Genomic DNA, 25,134 nt, shown 5'->3' with positions numbered 1-25,134 from the left:
TTCGCCGAATCGTCGAACCTGGTATTTAGATCCGTTGAATCACGATCGAGTAAATGTATATAGACCGAGGATAAGATTTAAAAAAACATCCCTTCTTATAGGGTTGACACAACATACCAACTTATTGCATTATTCCTTTTCTTAATACGAGGACGTGAAACCATAGAAATTTCTATGGTTAACACTTGTTCTCCTTCTTCCCGAAACTGTCAGCTTCAACTGGTTGATTAAAACGTGTGTAGAGGTGTACGCAAATAGATATATACAGACAATAGCAGGAACAACGTATGATATCATTATGCCTTGTAGAACCTATCAGTTTAGGTCCACAGGCCGTGGCTAGGCCTGCTTTGTAAAAACAATCAAAAGTTTATCGAAAAGAAGTTTATTCAGATCAGAAATCATTTAAATATCGGTGAGCGACGTTTCAGACATGGCTAATTTACATTTTGGAAAGCGGATCGTTCGATTCAGCGCGCCGTGTAAAGTCTTCTCGAGAACAAGAATGTCGTCGGACATGTCAATAAGTTCCTGCTACTATTCCATTTGAAATTTCGATTTATCTACTTGAATTATTGACAGTGATAGACACCACACAGATTGCCAGATAACCAGACTGAAGAACATGTCGGATGAAGATGACTTCATGTGTGATGATCCGGATGAGGAGTACAATTTGGTGCGTTTGAATGCGTATCGTATCGTTTGATTTTTGAACCAATTAATTAATTGAGGAGTAGGAATACTCAGTGTAGGCCTAAAAGGACGGTTTGTCTATTTAATTCGAATTGGAATTGAATTTACTGTTAGTCTATTGAAGGGTGTCTTATGAGAATGAATCAAATGAGAAATTAAGGCTGAAGTGTAATGCTAGTACTGTATAAATTGAGCATAACCTCTCGACCACAGTCTACAAAGACCAGACTGTGTACTGTTACGGTTGAGGCAAGAAGAGAGTCCTTCCTACTGCATAAAATCAACAACATGGGATCTTGAGAAATACCTCCAGGCAACTTTATTTTACCCATAGGCATCTTCAAGGTGGATGCGGGGGGAGCGGATGCACCCCCTTTTCGAGATAGCTAACGTCTCGAGTTGCTATGTAACCAATGTTCCAAGATTTTTCTTGCCAATTCGACTAATGTCCGTTTATTAATGGATGAGACCTGTTTTTCTGGGATATTTCACTTACTTTTTGGATTGCATTCTTTTAAGACCTAAATGCGGTATGTACCCCAAAAAGTAAGTGGAATATCCCGGAGAGCCTGGAAAACACCTCTAAAGCCTCCAATTTTCAAAAAGTTTATTGGGGGAGGCCCACCAAATACCCGACATTGTACATGGATACTGGATTGATGCTTATTCGAACCCCATGAAAATTCCTGGGGACGCCTATGTAACCGATTCAACTTAACATCTCGATGACCTTCCTTCAGCATGAGTGCCATTTATAATACCCCAGAACTGTTAGCGGCGTCACCTCAAAACATACAAATAGACTTGTTCTCGACTACAGGACCAGTTGGTCATCTGTTGTTGGTTCTTGTAGGCCTACACTGACTCCCTAACTCTTAAGCCTTTGTTAGACTCGGATGGGACCTTAGACTAATCCATACACAGTACTAGTTGCAGTAGTGCCCATAGAGGGTACCTTAACTGCACGACACACTGTTGAAAATAAGCATGAAATAACTTCATAATGCAAAAGTTTGTCTATTACCCATTGGTATCTGAGGCATTGGCACACGAGTTGAGAGGTTAAGCTTCATGGTGGGTTTTTTGACTCGTGTCTAGAACTTTTGAAAAATGTGGTTACCATCAAGGTCAAGGGTGATAAGATAATGGCATTTACTGACTTCCAATATCGGCCCTGTAGACTATTTTTCTTATTTTCAGGAATATTCAGAGGACAGTAATTCTGAACCTGATGTCGACTTAGAAAACCAGTATTATAATTCCAAAGCGCTTAAAGAAGATGATCCTCGATTAGCTCTTGAAAGCTTTCAAAAGGTCAGTAACGCTTTAGTTAAGTTCAGAATGTGGATTAAGATGCCCATCTTTCAGAATCATAAGGCCTATTAGGTTACGTGTATAATGTTGTTATTGTTATCTACCTTTTTGATATCATTCCAGGTTTTAGAACTTGAAGGAAAAGACAAGGGAGAATGGGGCTTCAAGGCTCTAAAACAAATGATAAAAATCAATTTTAAGTTGGTAAGTGTTTGTAAAGGTTACCGATTTATGGGATTGCCAATGCCCCCTCCTTGCTGAGTGATTTCTGTGTGGTTCCTGTAAACATTTCAGACACTAAAGTGTTATTTGATTTTTTCATACTTGAAAAACGGTGCTGGTGCTCGACAGAATCTAGTTTTGTAGTGGAGTTTTGACATAGGCCTATGCTTTGATGTATTGTTGATATTTCGTTTACGTATGTATTTATCCTAGATGTATGAACGCATTTTGGCAAGTTTTGGCATGTTGTCCCAGGGCCCCTAGTTCAATGCAAAAAAGTGGCTTCAGGTCTGAATTGTTTGCCCTCTAGCTTCTTCCTATGCGTATTTTCATTTATTAGCTCCGCTGTGACCGAAGAGTTGAGAGGTTAAGGAAAAAGGAAAGGTCAGCGGAGCTGATGGGTTGTGGATTATCCGTCGTTGTCTGTTCGTCCGTCAACTTTTGCTTCAATTTGCTACTAGTGCTACAGTTCTTTTCTAATCTTGACTAAACTTTGTATGAAGCTGATATGGGCCAAGGGCTAAATGGTTATGGAGCTGTTTTCCCAATTTGATCTCTAGGGGGAGGGCTAAAGGGTTATGGAGCTGTTTTCCCAATTTGATCTCTAGGGGGCGCTGTACGGGTGGCGCTTGTAAAATCTTTAAATCGCTACTTGTCCTACAATTGTTGTCCGATGTTGACGAAACTTGGTATGTAGATACTACAGGCCAAGGGTTAAAAGTTTTAGAGCCGTTTTCCCAGTTTAATCTCTATGGGGCGCTGTACTGGTGGCGCTTGTAAAATCTTTAAATCGCTACTTGTCCTACAATTATAATCTGATCTTGACGAAACTTGGTTTATAGATACTACAGGCCAAGGAACAAAATGTTATAGAGCCATTTTCCCAATTTGACCTTTAGGGGGTGCTGTAAGGGTCACACTTGTAAAATCTTTCAATTGCTATTCGTCCTACAATTATTGTCCGATGTTGACGTAACTTGATTTGTAGATACTATGGGCCAAGGGCTAATAACTTATAGAGCGGTTTTCCAAATTTAATCTCTAGGGGGCGCTGTACGGGTGGAGCTTGTAAAATCTTTAAATCGCAACTTGTCCTTCAATTATTATCCAATCTTGACGAAATTTGGTATGTCAATATTTTTGGCCTTAATGTTGATGAGCCATTTTCCAAATCTGATACCTAGTGGGGCGCTGTACAGGTCACACTTGTAAAATCTTTCTATTGCTACTAGTCCTACAATCATTATCTGATATTGACAAAGTTTGGTATGTAGATACTATGGGCCAAGGGCTAAAAAGTTATAGAGCCATTTTCTGGATTTGAACTCTTGAGAGTGCTGTGTAGGTGGTCCTTGTAAAAGCTTATCTTAAAACAGCGGAGCTGTATCAGCCGATAGGCTGCTTGTATTGGGAGTTGTGGATATTTCTTGCCACATTATGACATGTTCTATGATCGTGGTGAGTTTGAAGGTCATCGGTTTCTGTATATGATTACCAGGGGGCGTTTAATATTAAAATTCTCAGACTTTTTAGCATCTCACACCACATACCGCCTGTTAGCTTAATAGAAAATTCTTTTTATTCTTTATTTTTTCGTATGCCCTCCCATTTTTAACCACAGCTACAAAGTAATTATTTGTGTAACAAATATCTATACTTATAGAGGGCATCACCGTTTGCAATGATTTAGACCATTTCAATTCAATAATTGTTTTTTCGTAGATTCCGGGACATTTCAAAATAAATCTTGCAAGGAAATTGTGCAAAATAAATAACTGTGCCACTCTACAGCAGAGTGAAATTATTTAAATTGCTGACCCTTAAGTCTTTTCGTGGCTACCATGGTTGAAACTACTGACAAAATGTTTTCTGATATTTTTAGGGTAACTTTGATGAAATGATGAACAGATATAAACAATTGCTCACGTACATAAAGAGTGCAGTGACGAGAAATTATTCAGAGAAATCTATTAATTCTATTCTTGATTACATATCGACTTCGAAACAGGTAAGTCTTCTAAAAACACTTGCCATTTTGGGTTTTTTTTTTAATTGCCAATTTGGGAGTGTGAATGAAAATCCTACTTCTCCGTGGCCTTATGAAAATACTCATCAAAAAACACATGTTCCTGTTGATTGTGTATTCATTCCTATCTGCAACCAGTTGACAACTTCTAGAAATAGACCACCTTCGTAGTTATTGAGCTGTTTATCCCAGTGCCGGAATTTTACCTCAAGAAACTTTATTTTGTAGATGAAGCTATTGCAGAATTTCTATGAAACGACTCTTGAAGCTCTGAAGGAAGCGAAGAACGATCGGCTTTGGTTCAAAACGAACACAAAACTTGGCAAATTGTATTTTGACCGCGAGGAGTACACTAGGTTACAAAAGATTCTCAAACAGTTACATCAATCATGTCAGGTAAAAAATATCACCATATCGATTAAGGCTTTTAGTGCAGTGTTATCCTCCCTTGGCAGGGATTTAAGCCTGATATCATCGGTTGACTCAGCTACGACCTGACTAACGGAAAATAGCCAATCGAATAGAAAAAAGGTCAGTTGGCATCAATCCAACATGCCAATAGACTATTTGTTCGGGGTTAAAAAGATGCGGTTTTTAGCTGAGAGCCACATTGTCCAGGTAACTCATGGTTCATGAGGTTTTATTCTTGAAGGTGTGCACATTCAATATGATTGAGGTTAAATCATTCAGCAGAAAATGCAATTCGCTTAAATTTCACATTAAGCATGAATAAAATGCGTACATTAAGACAAATTGGCCTTAAGTGTGTAGTCCTGTCAACAACTGTCATGATTGTACATTTGTCAGCAGATGTAAAACCTTAACCCCTTAACGCTATACCACATTTCAATCTACCAATGCTTCAAGGCCCATTGGCCTCCTTTATAGACTTCAGACTGAGTTTTGTAGATGGTCAATGTCCAGTGGTTATGCGAAAGTAACAACAGTATCATTTTGTTTTCAGTCTTTAAATGAACTGCTTGAAGCCATGTTTTGGTATTCTCACAAATGGTCTTATTGCTTGTTAGCCCACTTGGGACTTTAGTCCCAGCGCGCTATTGCATTCACTTTTTGTCCGTCCGTCCGTAGACGGAATCCAGTTATTTTGGGAAGTTTTGAAGACGCTTCAATGTAATGTCTTGATATTTGGGTTACACATGTATCTACCATAGACACATCTTCAGCCCAAAAAACTGGCCCTGTCAGAATCAAGATGGCCGACTGGCAGCCACTGTTGTTCGTCAAAATCAACACTTTTTTCACATTTTTGAACTTTTAGAGGGAAATTTTGAAGATGCTTTGATCTTTGACCTTGATCTTTCGCATAGGCCTATATTTGAATCTCCCAAGGGTCCATCAGCATAAGAAAAATTGGGTCGATCGGACTCAAGATGGCCATCCTATGACCTTTTTAGTGCCCAAAAATGTCAATTTTGGCCCAAATTCTGAGTCCTGTTGCTTCCTCCTGGTTTGCCATTTCTCATTGCAATTTGTGATGGGTATTCTTTGGAAAGGGATGTTTTATATCTGAGACAGGTATTTTTGATCAGCCAATTATGACGCAATTGGCGGCCATCTTGGTGTTATCAGTACTCATTCGTAGGTTGGAAATAGTTTTTCCACAATATATTGATACCTAAGCATATTGTGTTACCACAATCAATTGGAAAGTTGTAGCTCATAACATGTTCTATGATTTTGGTGAGTTTCAAGGTCATTGGTTGTTGTATGTGGCCTCCAGGGGCCGTTGAATAATACAATAACTTAGTATTTCTATATTATATTAATATGCACCTATGCATATTTTGTTACCACAATCAATTGCAAAGTTGTTGCTCATGATATCGTCTATGATTGTGGTGAGTCTTAAGGACATTAGTTATTCTATATGGTCACCAGGGGGCGTTGAATAGTAGAATAACTTAGTATTTCCTTATAAGATTGGTACCTAGGCATATTTTGTTACCATGATCAATTGCAAACTTGTAGTTCTATTTCCGCTTCTTCATCTGCGTCATGATAATGGATTGGACTTTGTATTGTGATCTAATTAATGGACAAATATGCTTGTAATTTTGTATGTGTAGACGGCGGATGGCGAAGATGATTTGAAAAAAGGTACTCAACTGCTGGAAATATATGCATTGGAAATACAGATGTACACTGCTCAGAAAAATAATAAAAAGTTAAAGGTAAGTAGGCCTACTGGCACTAAAGATCTGACAGTTATACACGTACGCCATGTACTAGACTTAACTTAATGAAAACAACATATCGTGTTTCACTGTGTAGCTCATTAGTGATTCAGAGTGATGTCATTGGATCTGCTGCGCATAAACATTGAGACAAGCTCTATTCATTTCATTAAAGTTCTGCTGCTGTCGCATAAGACTTGTATGAATACCACAGTACATAACAATCCTCAATTTCACACAGAAGGATCTTCCCAGTCTATCACTATTTATTCAATGATGACATTTAAGAAGTAAATTGAAAGTACTTTTTGTCAAACTCTTGAGTAGATCTATTTACGTCATTAATAGTAAATAAATATATATTTTACAACCACAACCATTTGTAGAATTTTATAAGAGTTTCAAGGTCATTGGAAGGGCAATTGAATTGTGACAAGACTTTCATGATTGTGACAAGCATTGATTATTGCATCTGTTCATCAAGGGCTGGTGTATATTGAAATTGTCAGAATGTCAGGCCATAGTACCCTTGAACCCCTAGTTGATTCTTTAATGAATTCAAGCATCTGAGTAATTTTAATCCAAGAGATTTTTTTCATGCACCAATGACTTTAATCAGTTTGAATCAAAGCCATTTTGTTCTTTACTTTAGGCTCTCTATGAACAGTCCCTCCACATTAAGTCTGCCATCCCACACCCGCTAATTATGGGAGTCATTCGAGGTAAGTTATTGTTATTCGTTTGTTGTTACATGCACATAAAACGCAGCAGTTAATGCAGTTAGCATAAATTGCTTGGTCGTGATATATATGTAGTACATTTCAATTTCAGAATGTGGCGGTAAAATGCATCTACGAGAGGGAGAATATGAAAAAGCTCACACTGATTTCTTCGAAGCATTCAAGAATTATGACGAGTCGGGAAGTCCAAGGTAATACATCTAAGCCTCCCCTAACGAACACCTCTCCGCAATGAACACCTCCCATAACGAATGCTTTTTCCTTAGAACCAAAGTTTTCTAGTTCATTTTCAGATAATAGAACCTCTTTACTGTGAACAATTTTTCTGGTTCCAAGTGAACATTTCACAACAACTAGTGCCCATGTGCTAGTATGTCTGGAAAGTCATAAGTTGTTAAAGGGCAAATGCCATCTAAATTGTACTTTCTGCGATTTCTTAACCAGAAGAAACTTATACACATATAACGACCTGAGATGTGACTTATAGAAAAAAGGAGCACGAATTAGCCGTAATAGTTAGCGGATAATCATCTATTTATCCTTCACTCCATGCGTATAGTTCATATTTAACCCGCGGGTGGCGCTATTTATGATGTTAACTATGACAATCAACACAAGCACGTGTGCGCGCTAGTACGCGTAGCCTATGTATAATCGATAAAATAAACATCATTTGTTTGCCGTATTCACTGACCTGCAGCGCTACTCACTTATATATGATTATCATGTCATATACAATAGTAGCAACTGTATACAATGGTGAAAGAGTTTATTAATTTAAATCACTCCTAGAACGATAAAATATCGCATGAAATGTCTAGTTAAATGACTGGGAGCCGCGAGCGTTTGTCAGATATGACGTCAGAAACACGCACCTGCTAAGATGAACAATAACAGTGAGCACGTGCTGAAATTGCCGATTTAAAAGTCATATTTCTCAGTAATGGCTAAACTAAAAATTCAAACCTGTTCCATTTTATGATATTTGGGAATACATCATATTTGAAAATAAATTATACACAATATTCTATTTTGATGGCATATGCTCTTTAATGATATGTTTTTACCATTGCGATAGTGTTCATTATCAACCACTTTCTTATTATTGTACATGATTCCTGGTTTATCACTGGGTAATTTTATTGGATGGTCATGTGCATATGCTACTGATTGATTTCCAGTTACTGAAGAAAGAAAAATTTTAACTTGAATCAGGGACATCTTAAGTAGTTTTAAAAATCAGTCTTAAACCTAGAGTTGTTTCCTCTGCTACACTAGTGTTAGTAACCTGATGGTCAAAGTTGACATTTAGGTCATTGTATCCTGTTGGTCCTGGAGTTAATTTATAGTCTTTCCAATTAACCATTCTGGTTTGAATGAAACTGTTCTATAAAACCAGCCTTCTGGATATTCAATTCATCTGGTTAATTAGATCTATTGTGTGTGTGTTTTCGTTTACAGACGGACGACGTGTCTAAAGTATCTCGTTTTAGCGAATATGTTGATGAAATCGGGAATCAATCCATTTGATTCTCAAGAAGCGAAACCATACAAAAATGACCCAGAAATCCTCGCAATGACAAATCTAGTTAGTTCCTATCAGAATAACGACATCAATGAATTCGAAAAGATCCTGAAAATGAACCGAAAGAATATAATGGAAGATCCATTTATAAGGGAACACATAGAAGGTACGATTTCATACTTAACTATGCCATGGCACCAGTTTTCATTCTTATCCCTTACGCTCCCATTTAATAGTCATGATTACAAGATCATTTTGCCAAGTTCAAATGACTTGCACCGAGTCTGAGTTTAATTTGGCCCGTACATAATTAGGGAGCATGTTCACATGTGAAATGCTATCAAAACGATGCTGTGGCAAATGAGGTTCCAGAAGCAGCTTACATTCACACAATGAGTTGACCTATGCTGTAATTTGGCAGAATATTAGTTCAATGTTTTTTTGGTGGGCCATTAGTTCAGCCCATGTCAACTAGGCATGGACCCATTTGGCACCAGTGTGAACAATTGGTCGAAGCCTAATCTGGCATAGGCCAAATTTGACCTAGGTCAAAAACGCTTGTGTCCATGGTTCCCACATAACAGGGAAATTGGGAAAAACTTTGAAATGAAAATTCACAGTTTGAAATGATAATTCAGTTTGGTAATATTAGGGAATTTAAGAAATTCTCAAATCGGGGAAATATTTGGGGAGTCCATTTATATTTCAAGTATTGCATTTGCAAAGGACAACTTTCTTCAGCGATTTCCCTTAAGAATCACCATTATCAACCAGTCACCACTAAATTGTTGACTGTAATATGATGATATCTGTTCATTTCCATTTGGGAACATTGAAAAATCACCAATGAAATATTTGGGAAAAACCTGGGAATTTTTAATTCATGTAATTGTGGGAACCATGTGTGTCATCTGGACAAATAGCTATAGTTTTAGAATTTGTTAACATCAAAACTCATAGTTATATAATATGTAAGCAATTAATACATTGAATGAAAAATGTTTTAAATTGGATGACCATGGCATACTTAATGGTCTTGGTATGATTTGTTGGGTTTTAAATCATCCTATATGCATTTGTATTATACATGTATATTACACATATATACACATTTCCTTTCAGATTTATTAAGGAATATTAGAACTCAAGTATTAATTAAGTTGATTATGCCCTATACTAGAATCCATATACCTTTTATTTCTAAGGTAAGTAAGCCTTTTGTTTCATAGCTCTATCTAGGCTAGCTCATTTTCAATTTGGGTTTATTTCACAGTGTAGCACCTGAACTGTTTGCATTACGCCTATCGTAGAATATTTCCTATTCAAGTATGGAATTCTAAATTGCCATAAACCTGAGTCGAGTTTCTTCTCGCGTGATGCTCGACCCTTACCATGAAGGGTTCAACAAATCATAGAAAAACTCAACAATTTCAACCTGAGTGAGATGAACCTCTCATATCTAAGATGTGGTTGTTTCTGGTTTAAAATCCTAAAAACCCTTTCATTGCATGTACGAATGTATTTGTGGATGATCGGTGAAAATCAATACATCATTCTGGTACCAATTGATAAAAAAAAATAAATGCCTCATTCCCATTGCGAAGACCGATTGGTGGAGTAAAATCACCGATCAAATGATCACGTGATTCAGAATGTTTATTTTTTAGATTCATTCAGTAGAGGTGGCGCACTGGGTAGCAAATAAGTAATCACCAATTTGAAAAATAGGCAATCATATCCATCATGATCCATGCAAAATAAAAATTTGCATCGTGTTCCTCGGCAGGCCCGTGCCAAGCTTTTTTGAGGGGCAGTTCTATATCAAGAAAAAGGGCACTTTTACCTTGAAAAGGGGCACTTTCCTAGTGAAAAAGGACAGATCGTAAATACGAAATCCCTTGGTGCCTGAGTAAATGATTTGAGAATGGGTTACTTTTCAATTTCAAAAAAAAAAAAAATGAAAATTGTATCCAAATTTTGAAAACTGTTGACCCAAATTTATTGGCACTGACCTTTTGAAGAGCACTTTGAAAATTTTAGGGGATTCGTTCACTACAACACCGAGCTCCCTCCCCCCTCGGCATGGGCACACTATACATTAGTCAGCCAAAATCATTTCGCCGTGCAAATTCTCCAATCGTTTTCAGTTTAAGTCACTACAGCAGCGGAAGCCTGAAATATGCTTTTGGAAATAATTTTATGTAGGGTATTTGTTTTGATCTAACGGGATAGCCGTTGCACCAGTTCACATAGATAGCTATCAGCGTACAAAATATCATGAAGATGCATACAATAACTGCTGAATAAGATTGTCTTGTTACTACTATTGATAATATAGATGAACATTCTGACACATGATGGATGTATGATGTATGAGTAACCCAAGAAATTCTGTCATTTTACAGGAATTGAATATAGATGTAACAGAGGTAGAAAATCTACTTGTTTCATGTATATTAGATAGGTAAGTACACATAAATGTAGCAACTATATCCGCTTATTACAAGGTGTATTCATTTGCATAAGAAATCCATACTTAATCTGGATCATAATTTTTGTGACACATTATAATGATCCAGGTTTTTATTGAAAATCTGCATTAGAAATGAAAATGCTTGACTTCTTCGATTTGTGGTACCCGGCACACTTGGCACATTCTGAAGAGGTCTGTTTTAGAATTAGGAATCATATGACATGAAATAGATTCAATCTTCTTTCTAGAAACTTTCTAGTGAGCCAAAACTATCTTATTCATTTTGCCGAACTAACAATAAGCTATTTGATCCGGATGACAAAAGCAGGGATGAGAATTCCCCGCGGATCCGCGGTTTTCCCGCGGATTTCGGTATTGAAAAATATCAATTTTCCAAATAGTTCAAAAATGATGTAAAAGCATAGGGGGATGATCTCACTCAATTGGTCTGGCGCGATCGGTAATCAGGTGAACCGTAAAAGCGTTCAGTGCCTGTATTTCCGTCGAGTACTGTACCCTTTCCTATGGTTTTTGCCAATATTTTCTAAATTTGGATTTATCGCCAATGGTTTTTCTATACCACCCGGCCCTGCGGTATTGCATTTAGCCACCGGCGAAATCCGCCATCTTTTTTCTTGGCGTTCTCGCAGTAGAACGCGTTGGATTTTTTTGCCGTAAAAATCTGGGAATTAGGATATTAGGGAGTTTTCACTCTCGTAACGGTGAGTCCGTTCGGTTTGGGGGTTATCCCTGATTTCTTTTTTTTCCGTAAGAATTTTATTTACAAATATAATTTGATTGAATTGAATTGAATTGTTTTGATTTGTAACAGGATAATTATGCCACCCCCTCCTAAGGGTCAGCATCGTGGCGGGGAGGGATGCGGGCATTTGTTTGGCGCCTGGGACAACCACGATTCATGTGCGTCGTGCAGGCGCAAATCCGGTCAAATATGTGCAAGGAGCAATCCTTGCAATATTTGCGTCGTGTGGTCCGAGGACCTTTGGCTTCGGGCCGATAAGGCTCTTAAACTAAGAGATCGTCGTCGAGTTAGCAGGGATTCGTCGGTTTCGGCCGATGTGCCAACCGACGTTTCTAATCCTGTTTCTTATCGTAAAGCGGAGCGGTCGCCGGTCGTTCAGGTACAATCGGCTTCCCAACTCCATTCACTGGGGAGGAACGCTGGTTCACCGGCACCGGTCTCCGGTCATTCACCGGTCTCTGGTCGTTCACCGGTTCGGCCGGTTCGGCCGGTTCAGACTACATGTTCGGAACCGAGCGCGCGCCGCGGTAGTCGCGAACGGCCCGCACCGGTTCGGTCGGTACCGGTCCGGTCCGGGTCGGGCATCGGTCCGGTTCGGTCCGGTTCGGCCACCGGTCCGGTCCAGACGTCGTCCAGGTCAAAACATCCGGTACGTTCATCGTCTGATTCTGATCGTCGCTCCGGGGATAGAGCTCGCTCTCCCACTAGATTTAGACGCCGTGAGCGTAATAAACGAGCAAGATCTCCTCGCAGATCAAGGTTTGATCGCGAGAGGGACTACGATCGTTATTGTCGGAAGTTTCGCCGTCGGTCTTCTCATCGTTCGTCGACGTCGGTTAGCGATGAAAGCAATTCTTCTAGTAGGTCGCGATCCCGTTCGAGGGACCGTCACCGAAGTCGGCATGATCGTCGGGATACTGGAAAATACCTGACTCAGAAGGATTTCCATGTATTTGAGGAGAAAATTTTAAACTTGTTATCTTCGTCGCAACAAGTCGCTGCAACTTCTACAACAGGTAAGCCTATTCCTGATTGTCCGGTTAGAAGTTCGCCAGCCCACTCAGTTTTTCGGAATTCTGACTCTGAATTCCTGGATGCTGCGGTAGGGTCTGATTTCAATGAGGATCCGGTCCCAGAGGCGGCAATTCCTTCTGGGGTCGTTCCTGTCGCAAGCAATTGTGGGTTGCCCCAGACGATGGGGGCTTCCCTGGCTCGCAATGTATCTCCGTCCCGTTCAGTTTTATCCGAACCAGCGGGGGACATGCCATTTAGAGCGATGATAAGTGAGTTCTTTGTCAAGCACGGGGCAACTCGCGCTAAGCCCACAGCAGCTCCTCTGGTCGGTGAGTCAATGGAAGCTTATCGCCCTCCGGACTCCGATCTTAACGTTTTACGGGAATCGTCAGCGGTTTCGAGAGAATGGGCTCGATTGGATACGCAATTATGGGGTGAATGTCGGCCTGGAACTTTTTCATTTCCCCCTCCAGAACGGGGTATGAAATCTGGGAAATATTTTAGTTCAACCGATCCACCTATAGGCGCATTTCGCTCGGCGTATTACGCAACTCCAGGTGCTGTGGATCACAGTCATAACTGCCTGGATGCTGATTATATTTTGATCAGCCCGGATACTGTTACAGCACAGTCGGGTATTCGTTTGCCTAAGTCCGGTTTGGTGGCCATGACGTCAATCCTGGACAATCTTACCAGGGTTGGTTCGTTTCAAGATATGGCACTTAAGGTGTTGACGGGTGAGCTTCGCGAGACTCACGCCGCCATTCATGCGGGCTCCGACCCAGAGTCAGTTGCCCTAAAACTGGAGGGAATGGACCGGATTATCCAATCTTTGGCTCGGTCTGTTTCGCATGTAATTCCGTTGTCGGTTCGGGGTCAGGCTAATCTGGTGTTAGCCTCCCGTCAGTCAGTGATGGACTCCAGTGCCAAAACTCGTCTACCGGATATGGTGTCCAATGCTTTGCTGAGAGCCCCATTGGGGACGTCTTCACGTCTCTTCTCCGGTTGGTGCGCTCCGGTTTCCGCAGAGCTGAGGAAGATTCGGGAGGTTCAGGCCAAGTCCAACCCCCGAACTCCATGGAAAAAGCGTTCTGGTCCGACGCCGGCGGCGCAAGGTTCAGCACGGACGCAAACAGGACCATCTCAAACTTCAGCGCTTTCTCAGGCGGCTTCGGATGCCGGTTGGAGAACTAGCGCGCAACTTCAACAATCGTGTCAAGCCTCGTCCGGTCGTAACAGTTCCGGTTCGTATCGAGGCAAGGGGAAGGCTCCAAAAAGGGGCTCTTCCTTTCGGAAAAACTCGAAATGAATTCTTGGGACCAGTGGGAGGTTGTCTGCAACAGGCAGCAACCCATTGGTCCGACCTCTTTGGAGACGGTTGGCCCTCCCGGGTCGTCTCTCGGGGCTACCGTCTCCGTTTCCTAAGGCGACCGCGCCTGATGAGGTCACCTCCCGACATGCGGCCAAAACCAGGTCAGGAGGCCTTAATCTCTCCGGCTCTCAAGGAACTGGCAGAGAAGGGAGCGATAGAACCAGTTTGCAACGAAACTTCTCCCGGCTGGTTTTCTCGAATATTCATGGTACCAAAGGCCACAGGGGGTCAACGGACAGTGATAGATCTGTCATCCCTCAATCGGCACCTAGACATTCCAAGGTTCCGGATGACCAAGCCCAAGGACGTGATTCAAGGGCTCCGTCCGGGTCAATGGGCGGCTACATTGGACCTGAAAGATGCTTACTTTCAGGTTCCAATTCACCCAAAATCTCGGCGATTTCTCAGGATAAAGTGGAAAGGCCGCCAGTTCCAATTCAGGTCTCTTCCATTTGGCCTCAGTACGGTCCCGTGGGTTTTCACCAAGTTGGTCAAGTCAGTTCAGAAGGTACTTCAGTCAAGGGGTGTTCGACTGTTCGTTTACCTCGACGACTGGTTAATAGTCGCGAATTCGGCTCAGGAATGTCGGGAGGCAATGACCTCAGTCTTGGACTTAGTCCATCAGCTAGGGTTCCGCGTAAACAGGGAAAAATCTCAGTTGACGCCGGCCCAACAGTTCACTTATCTCGGCATGGACTTCGATCTCCGAATCGGCAAAGTCTTTCCGTCTATGGTTCGAGTGGCCAAACTTCAAGAAGCTGTAGCGGGAGTGTCCACAACCCCGAGAACAGCTCGTTACTGGTCACGGCTTCTAGGCTCCATCAGCTCCATGGGTCTGGTGGTGCCCTTAGGCCGCCTCAGAAGCAGGCGCTTGCAACAATATTGGAAGGTCTTCTGGTCTCAGTCGAAGGGCAACTGGGAGGCCTTGATTCCCGTACCTCCAACCGATCTAAGTCCGGATCTTCAGTGGTGGGCGGCCACTACGAATCTTCGGCTCAGGGTGTCACTAGCCCCGTTAGAGGCTCCAGTTCGCGTATTCACGGATGCCAGTCACCAAGGTTGGGGGGCACATCTGGAGAACCGAGTCAAAGCCGGGAAATGGTCTTGCTACGAGGCCACCAACCACATAAATTTCCTAGAAATGCTGGCCGTGTGGAAGGCCCTGAAGTTCTTTCACAGGAGAGTGGAGGGCCACCACGTTTGGTTAGCCACAGACAATTCAACAGTGAGGGCTTACCTTCAGAACCAAGGGGGCACTCACTCAGAAACCCTCACAGGTCTGTCGGCCAAAATTCTTCTTTGGTGCCAGACAAAGGGCGTGTCCCTGACTGTGGCACATTTAGCAGGGAAAAGGAACGTGATGGCCGATGCTCTGTCTCGTCGAGGTCAGGCTATTGCGACAGAATGGGTTCTCCACCAAGAAGTAGCCGATCGGGTTCGGGGCATTTTTGGCAATCCGCTGCTGGATCTGTTTGCCACCCGGTTCAATCGGAGGTGTCCTCTGTTTGTGTCCCCGTTTCCAGACGCGGAAGCGTGGGGGGTCGATGCCTTCTCTCTGGACTGGTCGGGGATGCATGCGTATGCGTTCCCGCCCACACCAGTCCTGCCGCGCTTACTGGATCAAATAGAGAGATCAGTCAATTGCAACATAGTTCTGGTAGCACTATGTTGGCCGGCTCAGAGATGGTTCCTACCACTTCTCAACCTACTGTGCGACAACCCCAGGAGTCTTCCGAATTTCCCATCGCTTCTGTCTCAGGGGATCTTTCGGCATCATCCAAACAGCCAGTGGTTAAATCTGCTCGCCTGGCCATTGTCCAGCGATCCTTGTCAGCTTCAGGCTTTTCAGAACAGGCTGCCTCCTTTATCGCAGGATCTAAGCGGCCATCAACAAGTACCATTTACGATGCCAAATGGAGTCATTTTGCGGATTGGTGTGCTGCAGGGGAAATTGATCCATGCTCACCCTCTGTAGCTCAATTGGCAGATTTTTTACTGCACCTATTTGTAGCAAGAGGTTTACAGGTCATAACTATTAAAGGTTACCGCTCCGCGATTTCTCATACATTGCGTGCTTCTGGATGGCCAAATGTAGCAGGGGATCATCGGATATCCCAGCTGGTTGCTGGGTTTTCTATTTCCCGGCCTCGGGTAACAAGGACAGTTCCACCATGGGATCTGTCTGTAATTTTGAAGAAGTTAATGGAGGCTCCATTTGAACCTCTTTCGGCAGCGTCTTTTGCAAATTTGTCAAAAAAGACTGTATTTTTGCTGTTCTTGGCTTGCTCGGCCCGTCGCTCTGAGATTCATGCGCTTTCAGTCCAAAAAGGTCACATTGTCTTTGGGCCAGCGAATGAATTTGTTTCGCTGCGGCCTGCTTTGGAATTTTTGGCAAAGAACCAACGACCAGGCTCGGTTGGGCGTCAATGGCGAATTGAAGCCCTAAAACATCGAGTGGAACCGGGCATCCCGGACAGGACTTTATGTCCTGTGCGGGCGTTGTGTTTCTATTTAGATCGCTCTGCTTCACGGAGAGGTTCACGGGAGCGGTTATTTATTCCGCTGCTGGATCACCTAAAGGGTGATATTTCGCGGGACACAGTAGCCCGATGGGTCTCTTCAATGATCAAGGACATTTTATTGAAGGAGAATCTTTCCTCGGAGGGAGTCGTTTCTCATCAAGTGAGGTCTATGGCTACTTCCTGCGCAGCCTTTTCGGGTGCTCCGTTGGAGGAAGTCTGTCGGGCCGCCTTTTGGAATTCACCGTCGACATTCACGTCATTTTATTTACGGGATGTTTCAGGCCAGTTAGGCTCATTAGCTTCACTTGGTCCTGTTGTCATGGCTCAAGGTGTCCGTTCTTTCCGATCGGACCCTTTAGTGTAGAATATCTATGTAGCATTATCAGGATCACAGGGGGTGTATCCTTGTACATAGTTTGGGCTCATATCTGCAAGTATTAATTTCGCAAAATTCTGGGGGGGGCCCCTGAGCTGGACGGACTCACTGTGGCCAACCGGTCTTCCCTGTGCTACAGTGCTCCATTCCGTGCTTGGGTAAGTGCTCTCTTTTTCCCTCTTACCTTGCGTTTGAGCGGTGGTTTTTCTATCTACCTTTCCCATCATCCTTGTGCTAGGCTAGTCTAGCAAAAACCATAGGAAAGGGTACAGTACTCGACGGAAATATTACAATTTTTGGAACTAAAATTTGTATTTCCGAGTAGTACTTACCCTTTCCTATGGTGGGAATCCCGCCCACCTGCCCCGCATAGCTGTTTTTTTTTTTTGTCTGCTATGACGAAAAAAGATGGCGGATTTCGCCGGTGGCTAAATGCAATACCGCAGGGCCGGGTCGTATAGAAAAACCATTGGCGATAAATCCAAATTTAGAAAATATTGGCAAAAACCATAGGAAAGGGTAAGTACTACTCGGAAATACAAATTTTAGTTCCAAAAATTGTAATTTTTCTTATCGTCGCGTATCGCATTTCAATGCATATTCATTGCAACACTGATTTTGTATCTACTATGATGTGTATGTATTTTATCGATCGGTTGCAGACACGTGCGTGCGGCAACAGTAGTAACGTATATAGGCCTACTTACTGTTGCCGTGTGCGTGCGTGCGTGGGTGTGGCAAACGCCTTCAGATATTTTACACTACTGGGTGATGATTTTTAGTGAGCATTCATCGGCGCATTTTAACCGCAATAATTCGGGGCTCGACCCGTAATGCATGAGATGCTGAATGTCATCGAATGAGGCCACAATGGAACTAGCCATTACCTTCCAAACTATAATAGTCGTTCATGGGTTCTAGATCGCTCTAAGTGCTCGGAAAACGCTTTCAATTTCTAAAATTTTCATGGGGGAGGACCCCCAAACCCCCCGAATAGCTTTGCGCCTTCAGCCTACGCTGGTTCCCGTGTGTAACTCGAGAAAAAAAATAGCGGATTTTATAGGTCGACGTTCTCATCTCTGCAAAAGACAATTTACATGAATAGAATTTGGTTAATTTAAAAAAGTTTATGGATTTTTCTAAAAAAAGAATCTTGAAATAAATCAAATCTGAATGAAGCTTCAGTATTGCTGGTTCATGACATGTGGCAGTATCGTCATCCCTGCATGGAAGAATTAACTGGCAATCATACTTTGATATAGCATATTGATTGCATTCCCTTAAACGCTTTTCATCTACATTTTTCAGCACCATTCAAGGTCGAATTGACCAGGTGAACCAAGTGTTAGAACTGAACAGAGAAATGCAAGTGGCGCGGTACAGCGCTATCGACAAGTGGACAACACAACTTCAGTCGTTGCATCAATCGGTCGTCAATAAGATGGCGTGACAGTATACGTAATAGCATCTGAGACGACGACTAGGATTTGAAAACACTACGATCACAATCAGATAATCGCGAAGGAATGAAATTTCCGCTTGAATGTGTGATATTTTTGCATAAGTGGATTTACTACTACGTGGACTTCTATGACTACAACTAATAACTACTAAATTACTACGAAAATGTGCTTTATCATTCGTACTACTCTTCATTATTCTCATTTTGTACTGAAAATACTGTCTTGATGAGAGCGAGCGAGCAAGCGATTAAACAGCTGCATTGTTTGTCTCTGTAGCAAAGGTTTTCCATACTGCAGTAGATTTACAAGGAAATCATTCGCGTTAACTTCACCACATTTCAGCGTGTGCATTCTGTGTACTTTTTAAGCTCATTACTCAATTCATTTACCTTCTTCCCCATGTGTTGAAGTTGATTTGCAGTTAAACATGATGTTAAACATTTTATCACCACACTTCCCTAAAGTGAGATTTCGCCTCAAAGGATGTGTTCCCATGGTGCAGAGTGATGCTCCGTAAAGATATTTTGCTTCATTGTTTTTCTCCCATTTGGGCCACAAAAGTTATAATTTTTTATTTCATTCAGCTCCATTCATGGGCAGATGAAGATGAGTCTGGAAAGGTGTGAATAAAGAACATACGTAGAATCACTGTGTGATTAGTGTACTGTGTACTCGTACCTTTTCGTAAGGACTTTGGTCTAGCTTTGACTCTTATAATAAATATTCCCCTGCGGTGCAGCTATGCGCATTAGAATTTCTGTGGCAAATATTTTCTAAACCACTTCTGCTGAAGGCTCCTCCTTGCTCCTTATTACCGGTACATCAGCTCAATGGGCTGCTAAACATAAGCATAATTCAATTGCAGTTTCACGTAAAATTGTTAAGGTAAATTTTAGTTGTTATTATCAAAGTTGTCTATACTAGGATATTTCAACCCGACTTTGGACTGTATTCTTTCAAACTAAAACCTAAATTGGTTTGATGGTTAGTAATCGCTATATACATGTAGTATGGAAAATTGACACATGCCAGAGGTAGCTGATTATTGGGTGGTAGTTGTGTAGATGCTACATACGGTCAAGCCCGCTTTATCCAGATATTTTGATCTCATCTGGATATCATTCACAGGCCACCAGAAATGTACATTAAGATATGATGTTTAATTCAGATCAATCATCGACTGGCTGGGCTTTGTCCATCCCAACTGATCGAATTATGCGAGGTCTCCTGTATTTCTTACCTAGGAGTAGAAAAGCTCATAGTTCAAAATTACTCTTGAACATACATTGCCAACAAGTTCAACAACTTCATTAGAACTAAATTGTTTGAGGGCTGGAAACTAGCCGCAACAAAAGGTAACTGAACATAGCTGGGTGCAAATAAAATTGATAAATTAGTTCATCCAACTTCATTATGAAACGTTTTTCACTCTTTTTTCTCAAAAAAGTAACAATCTGAATTGATCTACAAAATATTAGACCTAACAGTTATCTGTTGTAAATATCTACAGTATGGCTTGTGATGGAATTTCTGTGATCTTATAATATTATGTGGAAAAAATGTGAGCTCATAAGATCTCCGCCTATTTTCTTACTGGTAGGTACAATCAACTCTTGGTTATCCACCAATGTCGGACTTTTTGCTGATAATCAAGGGAACTCTATAGACCTAAGTGTATGAGGCAAATTGGGGACATCCAAACTTTCCGACTTAGAGGACCAGAATATTGTATCATAACATTAACAATATGTGTATAAGCTTAGTTCATTATTGAATCCAATATGAAGATGTTTCGTTTTAGTATGGTTCTCACTGTGCTGCATAAAAGTATGTTCTTAGTTCACCACGAACCAAGGAAAAAAATTCTTAGCAACACTTTTATCGGAATTCTTACCCAACCGGTTCCTGGGTAAGCTCTCAGCGCTGTAGATACAGCTGACTGAATGCTTTTTATGGTGATATGATTATCACTGTTTTTGATTGAGAGATTTTTGTCATTCAGATAATTCTTCAAATTATTTCGGTTTCTGAAATATTTCATTTGCCTCCTAGTAGCATTTGGATGTGATGATGTTATTGTATTTGTATAACAGGAAAAAATGGAGTGATTTTTGTTCTGATGGGGTATGAAAAAAATACTTGTTCTCGGGTTTTTGTTTACCAGTAATTTTTTACTCGTCATTTTTCAACACAGAAATGTAAACATGAACATTATACAGGCTTGGTGTTACTTCTTGATTCCGCATCCTGCTGTATAAATCAAACAATGTAATAGAATTAGCCATATTGCAAATAAAAATGATGAGACAGATTTACAAACTTTAGATTTTTCTTAGGGCTCGAGATTGCAATGGAGGATTTAGATGGCTGCAACATGGTCCTATAATGTAAATGTGACAAATTTTCAAGATTTTCTTGGAGGACCCACCGCCCTTTTTTCGTGGATAATGATGCCCTTTTTTATAAGTTGTGCTACAGTAGCCCCTGGATCTGCCCGTGTGTATGGTCTAGATTGCAGGAAATTGAACTAAAAACAGGTAAAATATCAAAATTTTCTCGCCCCTTTGCTTCGCGCCTGCGGCGATCGCACATCCGGCCACCGCTATATCATGTATACTTATTGAAAAAAAATCAATTTTGTTTTTTGTATTACATTCGATTCAGCAATTTTCTTCACTATTTCAGAGACAAATTGCAGAAAATTATTTAATCGTATCTTTGGAAATTGATTTTCTCATCAGAGAATCGATACCGAGGATGACTAAATACCCATTTATACAGGTTATTAACCGGGAAAAATTGGGAGAAAAACTTTTTTAAAGGGTCGGACTGTATAGATCTGAATTGGTCGACAGTAAATATCACTTAGATAAAATCCCCGTAAAAATCCACAATTCTTCAAAGTACTTAAAAATCCCCCAATTTATGAATGGAGTTCAAAAATACAATCATAAACATGTAGACACATTAATTATAATTGATATTGACTGTATAGTAAACTTTCTTGCTCAGCTAGAATACATCACAAATTAAAAAGAGTTCACCGCACTATTCTACAAAAATGTTAGGATATTAATTGAAAGTTCATTATTCTAAAAATGGTCGCATAAAGTCATAAAGAGTAGACACGGTTCAAATATAGTCAACCCTCGACATACCGCTCTCCCATACCGCCACCCCCGTCTACCACCAGGTTTTCTCAATGTATTTCGATATATAAAATAAATCAACCCCACCATACTCTCTATGGTGGTATATCGGGGGTTGACTATATTGTATTACAGTTTGAATTTTATAGATATTACAGAAGAAAGGTTCATTTGAATTTAATGTATTCTTCGTTTTCCATGATAGCCTAAAAGCCAGAAACGGTACACACAAAATGAACATAATCGGAGAAATTTCTTGCTTTTAAATGTTCTTTAAAATCCATCGAATAGGGATTTTTTTTAAACAAGTACGACGGAGTCATTGGCAGAAATGTAGTTCCACACTAATTGCAAGTTGTTAAAACCTTTCGAAATTTCTTATTTACGATAAAATAGATGAAAAAGTTGACGACTGAGTCGCACTGACTGAGTAACATACCGTATGTAGTTTGACCGGATACAGCGGCCATATTGCCGAGTTTTCCCAACAAATGAACGTCATAACGTAGAGTCAGTGCCGCATTTGGCGTCTCGAATAATACAAAAGCTACGATGACCAATGCGATCATTTTTGTGGCTTTAACCAACGACTGAGGGCTATCTTTCGTGTGCAACGAATTCGAATCACTTGGCTGCCTGCTAAAATATTTCATAAGATAGAACAGGATGATCCAATTTATGGTAATCAGTACGAAAAACGGGAATATGAAGCCAAATATGATCACCGAAAATCGCTTAACAATCCCCATCTGAACGGAGTGTGAATACACATAATTTCGGCGCCACTGCAAATAAATGTAACGGCACGACGGCCTGAAAAAGTATTTCGAATAAACGAACTGAAAGAAGTTTCCACAAAAGATAATGACGTAGAGCGCTATCGTGATGCATCGCAGATATTTCCTGGTGAGCCAGAGTCCAGATTTAAGCGGAAAATATATGGCAACCAGGCGCTCGGCGCTCCCCTTATGAAAATGGTACACGTGTATTTAGCTAAATACACGTGTAATACACGTGTAATATGAAATTACACGTGTACTTTTGACATGTATATTGAAGTACATGTGTAAAACACGTGTATTTCTAAAATGCACGTGTAGTTTGGACATGTATTTTGAATTACACGTGTACTGAAGATGTGTATTTTGAAATACACGTGTAACTTAGGACGTGTATTTTAAAAACACGTGTAAATTCATGTGTGGCTTCTGAAATACATGTGCAATCTGGATGCATGTACCTTGGCTAAAAAATTATACATGTACCTTGTTTCTCATAATTGGTCACTTTTGTAAACTGCAATAAAATTTGTAATTACATCATTTAGCTTCACATGATTTCATAAAAAGTAAGATTTTGCATGTAATGTTCGGAGAATTGAAGGAATCTCCTGTCTTTTTAATTGTTTGATCCTCATTTAGTAGCTTTTTCCAGGATGCCATGTCAAAAAATCATGTTGTTTGTCCTGTATTGACTAGATTGGATCCTGTATGAATGAAGCACATGTCTTTGTTGCCCTCTGAATAAATCCAAAAACTGTTTCACAAAAATCATGATCTGAACAAAAAATTTTGGATATTTCATTTATTATCAAGATAACTAGAGGCTTAGGGGACTGCCCAAGCCCCGAATTACAATGTTATTTATGAAAAATGTTGAATATATTGCTGTCACCAGCTCCAAGTGTTCTGCTTTCCTTGTAGGCCCATACACAAAAAATGTCCTTTTTCCTCTAATGTTGCCTTATCGTACTGTATATCACATAATGAACATTTGTATCATACCTGCAGTTTTTTTAATAATGTCTTACATACAGCGCAGTAATATTTGTTCACCTCCGCACATAGAGAAAATCTTTTCAAAATAGGCATTTAGAACTGCGTAGAACCGCTTCTCAGTAACAGTAAATTCAACCGATCCAACAATCCAGTCAAAACAGTTGATGTGGATCCAGCTTTGAGGGAGAACATCATAATAGTAGTAACAGCCCCACGAAGGGTCACCTCAGCATTTGTGTGGAGAGGATCATCTATTTCCATCAATGAGCTGTGGCTGCAAAACAGATTAAACATTTTGGTGATTGGTCAAGTTCATATCGGATGAGTAGATTGGCAATTATGATTGCATTCACTTTAGTCATAAGGCACTGTATTACTAACTTACGTCGTCACAACCATTGTCTGCATTATTGGTGGATTGTGGCCATTTTCAATTCTTAAATCTTCCAGATTCTCAAAATCGACTTCTTGAAAAATCAAAATGTCCATCATTTAGCAACATATTACAAACTACAAAACAAGAAGTAATTTGAGAATAAATTATTCCCAAGCATATAGAACTTAAGGCTACAGTAGGCCTATACGTAGGTTGGTTTCCAGCTAGCGATTTCGTAGCCTATTGTTGCGATGAACATGCATAACGTACCAGATCGGACCTGGATTTTTTGTCTGTAAGGGCTTATATACGAAATACCTAGCATTGTCTATCATACATTATCCATTATATATGTATACACCATATTTTGTATGTTATACACATAAAAAGTATGTGGTACAATGCGATCGTCCAATATACAGACACTGAGACAGACAGAGGCCATCCCCTCAATTAGCACTGAGCCCGCTTGTGAAAACTAACAACATTAACATTAAACTAAACAATTGGCCTATGCAATAGCATAATTCTCCATGTCTCTTGTTTGTCCTGTCAACTTTATTGAACTGTCAAACCAATAATTTACTTGTTTAACATTATTATTGATAAGGACCAATAAAGTCAATTTGATTTGCTTAGATTTAAAATGATCTTACCTCCAAATGTTTAACATGTAGGCCTACTCGCGTATTTTAACTGGCCTTCTACTTGCAATTTCTTTTTCAAACTCCATGCTTGCAAAAGACGAATTCGGTTGGTATACATCGATATTTACCGGTAATTTTTCCACTAAAAAGTGCATCTTTATGTTATTTGTCTTCCATTTTGGAACACTACTAAAATGAAAACCTCACTGACGAACTGACTAGCTCCGATTAAATGGTTTTCAATGAACAGAAAAACAACCTAGACAAAATAATCTCATCTAAATGTTGAATTAAATACTAACAGGCCTTATTCATGCACCTTTTTGTCTATTTTTATAATACAGCGTATATTTAAATGATCGTCATTTCTTCACTGAATCGTTATTTTCAACTTACTTAATTGATTTTGCCTTAGCTTCATAATAACTTAGTATAAGTAATTTTTTTACTAATTAAATATCACTTATCACGATTATTCTTAAA

At 40.4% G+C, this 25,134-nt stretch overlaps 1 protein-coding gene and 1 long non-coding RNA gene across 2 annotated transcripts; one reads left to right on the top strand and one right to left on the bottom strand.

Moving 5' to 3' along the window:
- Positions 1–475: 475 nt before the first annotated feature.
- LOC141905335 (COP9 signalosome complex subunit 2) lies at positions 476–21,004 on the top strand. The gene is made up of 12 exons (XM_074794175.1): positions 476–679; positions 1,897–2,010; positions 2,134–2,214; positions 4,115–4,240; positions 4,487–4,654; positions 6,346–6,450; positions 7,106–7,175; positions 7,285–7,384; positions 8,655–8,884; positions 9,841–9,923; positions 11,124–11,182; positions 18,547–21,004. The coding sequence occupies exons 1-12, from the start codon at positions 626–628 to the stop codon at positions 18,686–18,688; spliced, it is 1,332 nt and encodes a 443-aa protein (XP_074650276.1). The 5' UTR covers positions 476–625; the 3' UTR covers positions 18,689–21,004.
- Positions 21,005–23,407: 2,403 nt separating this feature from the next.
- LOC141905445 (uncharacterized) lies at positions 23,408–24,865 on the bottom strand. The gene is made up of 3 exons (XR_012619261.1): positions 24,661–24,865; positions 24,014–24,138; positions 23,408–23,902 (listed from the first exon to the last, which is right to left on the bottom strand). It is a non-coding gene; the product is annotated as an uncharacterized LOC141905445 (long non-coding RNA).
- Between the last annotated feature and the right edge of the window lie 269 nt (positions 24,866–25,134).

Source organism: Tubulanus polymorphus, chromosome 5 (genome assembly GCF_964204645.1).
Source record: "Tubulanus polymorphus chromosome 5, tnTubPoly1.2, whole genome shotgun sequence".
In the NCBI taxonomy this organism is placed as follows: domain Eukaryota; kingdom Metazoa; phylum Nemertea; class Palaeonemertea; order Tubulaniformes; family Tubulanidae; genus Tubulanus; species Tubulanus polymorphus.
The sequence above is the reverse complement of the archived record's forward strand: the minus strand, read 5'-3'. Positions and strand labels throughout refer to the sequence as shown.

Coding starts and splice junctions, on each gene's coding strand:
- LOC141905335 (XM_074794175.1), top strand. CDS start 626: ATGTCGGATGAAGATGACTTCATGTGTGATGATCCGGATGAGGAGTAC. Junction 2,215..4,114: donor TAAAAATCAATTTTAAGTTG/GTAAGTGTTTGT, acceptor TGATATTTTTAG/GGTAACTTTGATGAAATGAT. Junction 7,385..8,654: donor GACGAGTCGGGAAGTCCAAG/GTAATACATCTA, acceptor TTTCGTTTACAG/ACGGACGACGTGTCTAAAGT.